We start from the raw sequence: 13,101 nt of genomic DNA, 5'->3' as shown, positions 1-13,101 counted from the left end.
GTAGATGGGTGTACGTTTTATTAGGGCTAGATTTTGAGATCTCTGCCTCTGAGTTTTCTGCTTCCATCTCACAGGAGAAATACATTTTGATTCTGGTGCTCACAGCCATGAACATTTACATGTAAACAAGCTAAACAAAGCTAAACAAACATGTCTAGCAGCATTACTTTGGTCCAAAGGTGTCCTGAACAAAGCAATCCTCATGTTTAGCAAGTGTAATGTTTGCCATGTTCTTAGTTTTACAGTGCAGTTCGATCATTTAATTTGCTTATTAGTACTAAAACAAACAGGAGGTACAGTCGAGGCTGATGGGCATGTCATGAATCTAAATACTCCACAAAAGACTTGACGAGACTAGTGAAAATGTGGAAATGTAGTCATCTCTCAATGTCTCCACAAATTTCATAGCATTCCACCGAGTAGTATTAATTAAGTTTTAGTAGCACTAATTAAGGTTTTGATCTGGGCCAAAGTTTTGGACTGATAAACCAACAATACCATCCAGAGAGCCTGCTGTTAAAATGTCTTAAGTTCATGAGAAAAGTGCCAGCCAAACAACATTATACTTCTAATACCTACTAATAAACTCTGAACAGTGATTTTGCATAACAATAAAAACAAAACTACACGTATCTCTACTGAATTGGACAAAGGCAGAAATCAGACATCTCAAAATCTAGACATTAAACAACCGACTTGTCTGAAATACAAGATCCTTCTAGTGGTACGTAAGAAAATCATTATTTCTCTTTCATTTGGGCGAAATGACCCTTTAAGATGATCATAAACTGACACAAAACATATCATCTGATACTGTACGTTAACTATGTGGCTGTTCCATTATAAAGAGATATTATTATAGTATTTATTAAAAAATACACATAAGTTATAGTTTTATAACCAACCCAGTTATAATTCAATTGGTCAACCTATGGACCACTGACACTTGAATTGTTTTTGGCTTGTAGTTACATTTAATACTGTTAAATAAATTAAAAAACTCTCAGTACAAATAAAATCTGAGTAAATGTAAATACGAGCCAAATTTGCTGTGGGACAAACCTGGACGAACATGAATACTGACAAATTCAAAACACCTTCAGTCAAAATACTGAGTTCAAAAAGGAAAAATATAAGTAACGTCATGTTGGATTGGCACTCTGAATAAAACACCCTGTCTGGAGCACGCCCGTGGTGAAATGAATTAGGATGCTTACATTGCTGAATTTTAATATGACAGCAGCAAGTGAACCATCTAATGAGTAGTGTCTCTGAGTATCTCTGCACTGAGTCTAAACATATTTTGAGATTTGGTGTTGAATGCACCATGAAAATGCAGCATTTAACTGACAGATCGAGAAAATTAGAGACAATCTTTTTGTTTTTTTGTTTTGTTTTGCTTAACTAGACGCTGTTTGTCAATAAAACATTGGTGATGTAACCCTGCTTCTCTGACAATTTCAAAATGTTTTGTGCCAAACAAAATGTTCAAATCTAGGCTCCCGTTGTTTGTCCTTTCTGCCGTTTTCCACACAGTTACATCTTCCAATTTCAGTCAGAGGTGTTTAATGAGAAGCTTTACTGTGCATGAAGCAGGTAAATGCATCGCTCTGAGACGCGTGGGTAACACACGGGAGCAGCTTTACTTTTTTACTTTTCATGCACACACTGTGGATACAAAAGAATGGATTTTAAGACTCACAGAGAACAACAGCTAATCCAGCTGCTGGCTGTTGTTGACAACACAGGTAAGTTGTGTCAGTAACGTGCTCCTGTACTGTGCTTAGAGAGAAACTCTACAGTTTTTACACATAAAAGAAAAGATCAAGATGAATTTATTGGTACGTAAATACTCATATACTGGCATACTCAATATATGTTGTGAAAACTAGTGAATACAAAGCCTGGGTAACAAGCTAAGGGTCTGGAGTTAAAGAGCCAGGTCAAATCTGAAGAGAACAAACGAACAAGTTACATATTGTATGTAGAAAGTAAGATCCAGTCAAATCTTATCAGGTTAACCAACTTTTACCAGTATATCGTAAAATAAAGTGTTATAGTTACACAAAGTCATACATAAAGTGTTAATTAGTGAGCTTTAGTGCTGATTAGTACATTTACACAAGTAGTGAACTTAGTGTAAATAAAGATTTACGGTGCTCGTGTTTCATTTCGTGCTATTACTTATACTACATTTCCAAGGTAAACACTATATTTTTTACTCTAATAGTAGTATTATTAGCAGTATTTGATGGACATAGTTTTAGGTTTACTGAACTAAACTGCCCGACAACATATGAGGAAGTTAAAATTAACACTAAGCACCAATACAATAATAATATAGTAATAACAATGTAATAATATATAAAAAAAATTGCATACAAACAAAAAAATGTATTATATCATTTACATATTTATATGTCAATTAAGTGATTAGTTCATTGACAAAAAATATTCTTTGCTGTTTAATTTTCATTGTTTTAATGCAAAAAAAAAACATTTCATGGTTCCAACTGATGAAAAGTGAAGATTTACTACTTTTTCTCTGCATCAAATCCTTTTGAACAACTAATATTTGCATTACACTTTGGTGAGTACACTTATATCCTTTGTAGTTAGAATCATTATTAAGAATGATTGATATTGATCTGATATTAGTAAAAAGTCTGACAGTGACATTCATCAGGATGTTGAACTTCAGTTAAACTACTCAATCATAATGTCCCATTATGATTACAGTACAGGAGCATGTAAGAAATACAGTAGAGGAGTCTGTAAGTCCTCAATGAATCTTAAAGCATAACGTAAAAAAAAATCTGTAATATCCAATTTTCTTAAAATTATGTGCACACGCACACACACACACACACACACACACACACACACACAGTACAGCACAGTTAAGAGCCCATGCATGCAATGACACAATTCTACAGTACAATAACCCTGGATGAGGGACTAATCTCTTCAAGTAAAATAACCCTTTAGATTTATAATAGAAGTGTTATTATATCTGATCCCATCCTGAACTGACTGCTGCAATACAAGTGACTTCGGAGCACGACAGTGGGCGGCTTCTATCAAGATGGTGTGAAGAGAACATGTCCTAACGCGGCCTTTTCATTATCCTTCCATCTCCTATCTGCCCGGTGTGATTTTAACCCCGGGCCGGTGAGTATGGTATGTCTCCATGGTTACATCATCTGTCTCCCAAAGCTCATTTTACTCCCTTTGTGACACCTCAGATCTTTCACTCTCTCTCACAGACAGACAGGAATAATCTGAATAGACTTAAACACTAAAGAACGTTTATGCTCCAAAAGTGAGATCTTTTATAAATACAGACAACAGTTTAATTAAAAACTTTTCAAAATTGGAATCTGTTGTTGAACTTTTAAAATTACATATGATATTTACAGAATTGCACACAACACAGTCATAACGTGGGGCAGCTTATTAAAGAGCACTCGCGGCCAGCTGAATGAAAGATTTCAGTCTTGCACCGGGAGAGGCAGCTGAAAAGGGCAGCCAAACAACTCTTGGTATTACCACTGCTCACAGTTGTGGAGAACCTACATTAAATCTAGTTTTGAAGTACTGTGGTTGAGAGCTGCCCTTTCCAGATGTGGTCTTATCAAAGCTGCAGTCTGACGCAGACTGGAGAAGGAGCCTCCAGCTTGCCCCGGTGTCAGAATTTGGAACACAAGCAGTCGTCAGGCGTCTCACAGCCGCTGCAGCAGTGACCAAAATATTTGTCTTTTGGTGTGTGTGCTGCCCATCTCCCCCCAGTCGCTTTATAGCTGTCCACACTGGTGCCTGCATGAGTACAAACACAGGCCTCCCCAGGCACAAATAATAACCCTCTCCTTCATTCTCCACATGGCATTTACAGTGGTGCCTACGGCAAGTATGGAGGGTAACAGAGATATGAGGACAGAAAGGAAAAAAAAAAAGGAGGAGGAAACGGAATTAAGAATAAGGGGCTAAGTGAGATAAAAGAAGCCAGAAAGACAGGGTTCTTTACTCATCTTCTGAGTTTTGATTTCTCTCGGCGCCCCGGGTGTCGTCTTTGTGAAATAACCTTCTTTTAGAAATGGGAATTAGACTCGCTGTCTCCCTTAAAGATCGTGGCCTAATGTGGGCCAGCCTGTAGAAGGAGGCGGCTTGATGGAACATGATGATAAGAGTAATAATGGGAAACATTCTCACCACTGTATTAATGCATATTAAAATCAACCCGCTAAAGGGAGGGCCCTACCTCTCACTGCAACACGCACACAAATGATAGGCCAAGCAGCATTAATAATGTAGAGTGTAAGTGAGAGAGCACCGTGGAAAGGTCGAGGCTGGCTGTGAGGCAAACAACATGGCTTATGAGTTATTAGGTCAGCAGTTATACTAGTTATCTTCTCTTTGACTGGAGAACGCATCCAACCTGCTCCTGTTTAAATATCTTATGAGGCCAATCATGCAGAAGATCAAATCTTGAAGCAGAGCAGTAACATTTCCAGTTGAAAACCGTCTAAAAACAAGACTAATTGCATTTAGTTTCAAAATAAGGGAACACAACAAGTGCCGGCGTACTCGAGGTTATTGACCCTGAAACTCGGCTGCTTTCATTAAGAAAGTGTGAGGCATGTTTATGTGTCTAGAAATTTGGGGTCAGATGCAGAAAAACAAAGGACAAAAATGTGAGCCATCATGGAAATGACACTTAAAAAGATAAATGAGGAGACGAGCAGAGGACACGTTGGAGTTTGAGAAAGGCTAAATGACAGATATTTTGTTGTTTAGCCTTCCTCAAACTATCTCACCTTTCTAAATTACAACACAAGGTGACACAGAGCGAGCTGAAAATACACACAAAAAAAAAAAAGAAATAAATAAAAATACCAGCATGCATTCCTGCACACACTCTCCCAGATTGAAGGAGGCTAAGACGAGAGATCAAGGCAGTGCAAATTAAAAGTGCTCTAATTAGCCAGACTGTCACTCTCCTGTTCTGGCAGCCATATTGGAGTCTGCCTGGAGACCTGCCTACACATTTCCACTGGCCCTCTGAACAGCCACATATACTGTATGGGAGTGAGGATTAGAGGCCGTGGCTGCTGAGAATTACACTTGCCAGACATTAAGCACTGCAACCGCTCCAAAATGTTATAATGAATGGAGAGAGATGTGTTAATGAAGCTGCTCTGTGGAGGGCCATCATCAGTGGTATAAACTTTGCCCTGTTACGACTCTTTCCAAATTTGTGCTTTTGATCTGGCACCAATTCTGAGTGCATTATTGCACCATTAGATTTGGCTAATTGTTATGCCAGAGGACGATCGTGAGTCATTTGAGGAGATCCAAAATTTCAAATGAGTTTTCATGAGAGGGAAAGTTTGTCCTTACAAGGAAACTCTCTGGCTTCTAATATATTTTGGCTAATGAATAAACAACTATCTCAGTATTGAGCCAAACATGTGCTGAGCCTTTTTTTTTTTTCATTAGATTTTGCTTAGTTACAGAAAAATAAGATGATTTCAAGTCTGGGTGTTGCTTTCTGCACATGCACAACAGTGCACCTTGCCACGTTAAGATTGAACCTTGCAGGTTCATCTGATGCTGATTTGCTGAGATAACTGAAAACCATCTACCCTGTGCATTACAATGCTGCTGAGCAGTTTACCAAGACTTTGTTTTTAGATTGATAACTCAGCTTCCAGGGAACCTATGATATGAATTCATGCCAGCAAAGCATGAAAATCAACTTTCACAAACTTGAAATGTGGTCGAGTTTGATAATTCATCACAACAAACAGCTCCCTGCCTTTTGGGTTTTGTCATGTTATTGCTGTGAGGAAGTGAACACAGAGCGTTTTGAGAAAACTCTCTGCTGCTGTTTTCAAGCACACTGACAACTGGCATTTAGGTGTTGGCCACAGAATGGCAGCTCAGTTTATTAATAAAAAAAATAAAATAAAATTACATCATGCTTTGGACATTGTGTTTGTCTGCTGTCTGAAGCAGTTGTATTTGATTTTCTGACAACATCCTGTAGCTTATCAGTGTAATGCTTTTCAGCAGTCAACTATCAAATCTTGGAAGTCTGAATGTGAAGCAACTAAGTTTTCAATCTGTACTCACAGCTATAGACGACAATCTATCAAACTAATAAATCAAGACTTTAAAGTGTTCAATACAATGCACCAATCTCAAATCTGCAAATTGGCTTGCTAACGAAGGGAAGCTGAAACACAATGGATGCATGGAAGGCAGAAAAATCAAGTGTTTAAGTAAACGCAATGTGTAGTCAATGAGGAGGAGCTCACTAATGAATCTACAAGGGTCATAAAAATGTAAGAATGATTTTAAATAATAGATTGGAATTACACAGAGACATGTGTATGTGTTTCCAGATCATATCAATTAACTTGTAGAGTCAAATGTTATAATTGCCAGAAGGAGTAGACCCTCACTGCACAGGAAAATAAGACTAGGTAGGCCTCTTCATTGATTTCAGGTAACTGCTGGACTGAATTAAATAAAAGGCCATGCACACACAACTTTCTCAGCGAGTACAGTATCATGCTCCTTCTACTCTAAGGGGAACCCGAGGAAAAGAACCGCAGATCTGAACTACAGTATGACAGCTGCTCTCACTCTCTCTACTGGGACGTTAGAGAGGGAGACTGGAGAAAGAGATGGGAGAAAGACTCACTTCAGAGGAAATGATGCTAAGCTTCCTGTGTGAGTAGAAATAGGCAGATGGAGAGTTTAGTTTAAAGATGTGAAGAAAAGCGGGATGAGAGATAAAAGAAGGAAGTGACAGGTCCTCTCTCTCTCTGTTTCTGTCCTGTAAGTCTCTGGTTTTCAGCTGATACTTCTCTTTAGTGGGAAAGCTTCTTCTCAGCAGGTCTCACTTATCAATATCTTTATATGGTGGGAATAAAGCAGAAAGATGAAGTTGAAATGTTTCTTCTATACTAATAAATTAAATATGCAGGAGAATTGCTTTTAAAGATTTAGTGCTGTCTTGAAGTGATTTCTGCTGCACATTTCGAAAACTTGCCTTTCAGAATTGACTGTTTACTGCGAGGACGAGGACTGGTGTGTGTCTGAGAGAGCGAAATCTGACGTATGCTGCGGAGTTATAAAGTTCATCTTTGGAATTTCCAACCTCACTCTACCACTTCATTAACAGTTAATGAGATATCAGGGGGTGTACTAATTGTTTTCGACTGAGAGATGATGGGCTGATGAAATAAAGATAAAGGAAATGAATAAAAGAATGGGAAGAAGTGGTAAGAGCAGAGAGGATGAGGGTCGAGATGAAGATTTGGGATTAACAGGTAGTGAAAGGCAGAAATAGAAATAACATGAAAGCTGAAGGGAAATGTCTTCATATTTTTTTTTTCTCTGTAGGCCCAATTCAAATGCACATTAAAGCCAAAGGAAAAGAAAATCAAGAGAATGAGCAGAGTTGCTTCTTCTGCTGTTATCTGTCCACATTTCCTGACTGTAGCATCATAGAAACGAGCCACTGTGGAACCAGCAGTTATTCTTCATCCTGCACGAAAAAAAAAAAGGATATTATTACTTTTGTGTCTCCTAATTCTCACTGGTGAAATCGAACTAACCACGAGTTAAATTGACTGAAAACAAAAACTTTAAAAGATGAGTGACAATTTAAACACAGCTGTTCTTTTCGCCTGCAGCAAGAGGTCATTGTGTAAGCACAATAATACAGTACACTGAGGAGTCCCGAGAGCTTCGCTGTGGTAAAAAGAATCAGAATAAAAAAACAACTACAATTATGAATTCACTTTGTCCACAGAGGGTGCAACGGAGAGGTTCAAGAGAACCTCGTCAGCTATTTTCCTCTGCTAAGAACTCGCTACTTAAGACAATGTCTCCCCTAATAATAGGTTAAATACTGTTAATCTGCTCTCAAACTAATTAAGACTAAGCATGAAAAAACTTCAGCTCAACAGTTTCCTTCCCCCACTAGATTCCAGCGCAGTTACTGAGTTGCCACCACACACTGTATATAAATGAATGTATCTTTACAACTTCCACTGTGGCAACTCCAGCAAAAGAAAAAGGTCCAGCCTCTATGTGGGAGTTTGGTTACTGAACAGCTAATAACTATATTGTTGCTGCACCTCTAAAAGCCAGTTTTGGTGGCTTAAGGTCAGCATAAAAAGCTATCCGTCACCTAAATGGCAATGCACTGGATAGAAAGTCCTGTCTAAATCAGAAAAAGATGCTGGGTTAGTAGTGTGCTGCTTGCTGTACTATTGTGTATGAAACACAATGCAGGACGGAGTTGTGCTTTCACACATGTAGAAAACAGCTGGAGACAAAGTCAAAAAAGTCAAAAGCTCTCAGATGGGGGAAAACTGGCCAATATTGTTGTCTGACACACCCCTTCTTGTCTCTCATTTTTAGTCCAGGGGATGCTGCTCTTTTATAAAAAGACTGTTGTATAGAAATGCAAATGGATCAACTGTTCACAGGTAGACATGAGGTGTCTTTCCTTTTTCTGGAGCCAGAACCCTGAGAGCAACTTCATCTGTGTTTCAAACAGATGAACCAGGGTCTAACTTTAGCTGCCAGACCCAGTTCTACTCCCCCCCAAAAAAGCTTTGGTTGAGATTAGCACCTTCTGAAGGGCTATCCGAGTGGGCCTGCAAGACTGAACACTGCTGATTGGTCAAATATCATGCATCAGCTGGAGCAACCTAAAAGATTTTGGGAGCGATCCAAGTGCATGAAGTGTGAATAACACAGAAAAAGGCGCCTGTTCTAATACACACTTTTCATACGTCAGCGGGTGTAATCTTCATGGGGTATTAGCCCTGCTGTAGAAATTCGATTCTCAACTCCATCAAAGGTAATTTTAACTCAGGAAAGGTTCCTAGCAGCGCTTCTAGAAAACACCTGATAACACATAACCAAGGGTAATGGGGGCATAAAACAAAGAGAACTTATTTTACTTATTAAATCCTATACATTTTCACTAGCTGCTGAATATGGTTCTGGTCACATGTACCACAAGCTGCTGCTGCAAAATTACTATATTTATTTAAGTCAGTCCTTCAACAGTCCGTCAGTCAGTCATATGCTTTATTAATTTCAACTTTAAAACAAAAAAGAGGACACAGTGATTTTACAGGATGTGGACAATAAAGCCAAAGCGCATCACATAGTGCTGAAGGGGAAGGTATATTGTACACAACATGACATACGACCTCTAGGTGAGAGCTGTGGGGTGTGATGAAGTGAAAATGAATGTGTGAAAATGAAAAACAAACAAAAAAACAAAAACAAGGGCACTATGTGTATGTGGTGTGTCCTGTACAGGGGAATATGTTTTCTCATGAGACATATGGCTGCACCAGCTGGAGTTCTTATATTGCTGCTGTAATAAGTGTCTTTATTCTCACTTCACTTCCTTTTGTTTCTCAGTTTTATTGGATTGCTCCCTTGCTTCCCTCTTCAACCCATGTTTATTTCTGTCATTTCTCTTTATTACTGCCAAGACATTTTCTTTGCTTTTCACGCATTTGTATATGTGCAAATACACACAGGCACAATCATTAACTAAACTGAAAACAAGAATAATTCATAGTACTTCAAAATGAAATTTTTCTACTTATCCAGACATTAAATTTCAACATATGTTTATTTATGATACATTAAATGATCCCTGGTGTTTTCTGTGTTTTTTTTTACTTCTGTTTCTACTTCATGACACGTCAATGTTAATTATTTTTTATGAAGAATGTGAGCGAAGTGGAAAAAACAAATGTCTTTACTGTACAAAAACAAATTTATAGAATAGAAGCTGTGACCTGAAAGCTGAAAATGAAAAAAAATGAGAAGTGGGCATTTGGAAGCCTAATGGTGAAAACGTATCACATATTACCAGCAAAATAACATAACTAATTAAAACAAACGCAAAGCAACAGGTGACTGATTCCTTTTTATGATAATCACAAAGATCAGCAGCCTCATTTTCATCATCTGTTACTGTTCAATTTACTTTATGTTCAATGTGATTTTAAGGATTACCTCTCAAGTGGTTTAATATTTGTTCAGGTTTCTCCATTTTGCTTTAAAGAAGTGAGGAAGAAGAAATTGAATTGAGGGCACCTGTGCCAACAGTAACAGTATCAACACAATGAGGTTGGTTAGACTATTACAAATTAACATTTATTTCTTCCATTATTGCTTCCGATAACAAAGGAACAGAGAGAAAGAAAGAAACAATCTGTGGCAAAGCTAAATCAGTACACTTCAAATGTTCATGTACCCTGCAGCAGGAGCAAAAAAAAGGGAAAAACTCAGCCTTGTTAGACGCCACCAAAAACGCATTTACTGCAGATCCAGAGCTCCTTTGAGTTTATATTAAACTTGATGTGAGGTGAATGTCAAGTTCCTATTACAAAGACATGTAACAATTACAAATATCAGTGACTTCTGAGTCATTCCCATGACAACTTTGTCATGCTGAGGCAAAAATGCATTTCTAAAAGTTTCATTGATAAAATATTTAGTACACAAAGAAGCTGCTTTCTTAGTGTTTTGATGGCTGCACGATGCGCATGTCAAAGCTGCTGAGAAACTCTGGGATGTTTTTAACACTTTGTGAATATCTTAAGAGACAGAAAGGGGAAAAGAGAGAGAGAGAGAAAAAAAAACAATAAAAATTAAAACCAAAACTAATCCTGCTCTCTAATTTTAGAGCCCTGTGTCAGATTACTTCAGATGGTGGTCTGTCTGCTGAAGAGGTCGAGCGTCACTGCAGAGAGGAATGCTGGGATGCTCTTCTGGTGATGTAAGTGAAGGTCCACCATCTCTCCCAGAGTTTTGGAGAACTCAGTTTCCATGAGCTGCATACTTCCATTGGACCCCTGCACACATAGAAACAAACATCCACAAGCATTAAAACAATATCAAACAATACGACCTGACTTTTCTACTACATCCATCTCCAGAGGCAAACTTTCAAAGTGAAACAAGATCACTTGAAGTTGTCACTGTCTATTGGGGTTTGTCAAATGTGTATATGAGTGTGTATGTGTGTGTGTATTCACAGCAGGGTGAAGGTGTCTAAATCTGTGTGGATTAATTAAGAGGAATGAGGAGCAGCTCGGGGCGCTGAAGTGAAGGAGAAAGAGATGAGGGAAACGGGGGATAAAGTAATTAAAGAAATGCAGGGAGGTAGTGAGAAGCAGAGTCCTGTGACACGCTGGGAAGATATTGAGACGTTCGAGGAATGTCCTGTGTCATTGTGTGTAAGAGACGGAGATCTACATTTGACAAGTATAATGAGGAGCCTCAAAAGACAGGGTGCAAAGGGAAAATGTCGAGAAACAAAATGAAAAGAAATGCAGAACCAAAAGAGTGAACGAGAGAAAATTAACAGAGAAAGATTTAATACTGCATGACATTATTTCCCACATGGGCACTTTTGTTACTGAAGGTCTGTGTTCACTCAGCGACTGGTAATTGCAGCTAAATAACATAACAAAATGTGTTTTTAAAAACCCATTCCACTTCCTTGAACTCAGCATTGCTGTTTGACAACTGAATAGACTGAAACTGGAAAAGGAAGCAGAGAAATCGTGAATCGTGTTGCTGGCATATTTTGTATATCTGACGTAAATGAAAAAAGAAAAGGGTAAATCCCACTTGATAAACCAATTAGTGTGCTCCCTTATACGCAACAAGCTGAGGTGAACTCAGCTGTTCACTTCTGTGTGAAGAGCCACAAATCTCTAATGGGTGAGAGGAGAGGATAACTGAGCTAATGACATTTCTTAGCTGACTGCACAGTGCTAAACCGAGGCTAAACATAGCATAGAAAGTGCTGAAGTGATATAGACAGAATGACTTTGCTGTTTCAGTGTTGTTCTTTAGGGGAACGTATGATGACGCACTGAGATTGAGTAAAATTAAGAGCTTATTACAAGCTAGCAAGCTGCAAAGAAAAGAAGGTGTTCATCATGTTCATCTCTGGTTCAAATAACTACGTCTATTCACTCTGCTGCAACTTATTAGATCCACCTTTCAGTTCGAAAATTACTGTCAATTTGTTGTACTATCAACTTATCCCAGTCCCAGTAAAGTCTTTATTGTGGCAGCATTTCTTTATCTTTCGTTCTTTTTATTTTTCTAAACAATACTAAGTATTTCTGCACTCTATGCCAAAAACATATTTGTGATGCTGCTACATCACATTTACTCTGATGTAGGCACTTATGCCATTATAAAGGCATAAAAAATAAAAAAAAAACGGGGAGCTCAGTGGCATTGTCCTTTGTTGATAGTGTACAGTAAGGAGGCTGGAAACAGGAAATTAAGGAGAGAGGGAGGATATGCAACAAAAGTCTCTAGCTGGATTTGTTGCAGTTATGTGGTAAGCATCTTAAATTACTAGGCCACCGTGACACAGCCATACTGGTATTTTCAGGATTAAATGTGCATTCCTGTCTTTAATTGGGTCATTGTCTTAAAGTTATCAAACATAAAACAATTATAAACTAAAAGTTGTGATACAATCTATAATGCAATGACAACATATAAACCTTTTGTATCAGATGATCATTTGAAAACGAGCAAACGTATTGTAACAAATAGTTCAAACGTTAAGTGAATAAATCTTAGTATTTGGTGTAAATCTCTTCTTGGAATTGACATCGCTGAATTGTTGGTGCCTTCTTTTGATTTGTGTGTCCTTCAGTTGGGGTTCATGTTGAATATGTTGAGTTGGCTTCATTGTCTTGCTGAATGATGTAAGCTTCTCACAACTGCTTTTGATGCATTTCACTGTAAATTGACAAGATGTTTCTGTAAACCTCTGAATTCATTCTGGTGCTACAATCAAAACTTATGTCATCGGTAAAAATTACTGAGCCTGTTTCAGAGGCAGACATGCAAGCCCAAGGCTTTTATGCTTTCATAACTTGAAACATCAGCAAACGCTGTCCTCCTCCACACTCCAACCTTTCCACCATTTTGCTAGAGGTGAATCTTGATCCTAGGCTCTAATTGATTCTTTATTAATCCCCATGGGGAAATACTGTACAGGCAGCTCCTATAGTATGA

The 13,101-nt window shown here is 38.2% G+C and overlaps 1 protein-coding gene across 4 annotated transcripts in view; it reads right to left on the bottom strand.

Moving 5' to 3' along the window:
• Nucleotides 1–2,444: 2,444 nt before the first annotated feature.
• mad1l1 (mitotic arrest deficient 1 like 1) overlaps nucleotides 2,445–13,101 on the bottom strand; it is a 53,783-nt gene continuing 43,126 nt past the window's right edge. For 3 of the 4 annotated variants that reach the window (XM_026359067.1, XM_026359069.1, XM_026359066.1), the window contains exon 18: nucleotides 9,068–10,904. In XM_026359067.1, coding sequence (XP_026214852.1) covers nucleotides 10,755–10,904 — 150 coding nt within the window. In that variant the 3' untranslated portion in view covers nucleotides 9,068–10,754. Of the gene's footprint in view, nucleotides 7,556–9,067; nucleotides 10,905–13,101 lie in introns of those variants that run through there. The other variant, XM_026359068.1, reaches the window with a different exon arrangement.

Source organism: Anabas testudineus, chromosome 1 (assembly GCF_900324465.2).
Source record: "Anabas testudineus chromosome 1, fAnaTes1.2, whole genome shotgun sequence".
Lineage (NCBI taxonomy): Eukaryota > Metazoa > Chordata > Actinopteri > Anabantiformes > Anabantidae > Anabas > Anabas testudineus.
The sequence above is the reverse complement of the archived record's forward strand: the minus strand, read 5'-3'. Positions and strand labels throughout refer to the sequence as shown.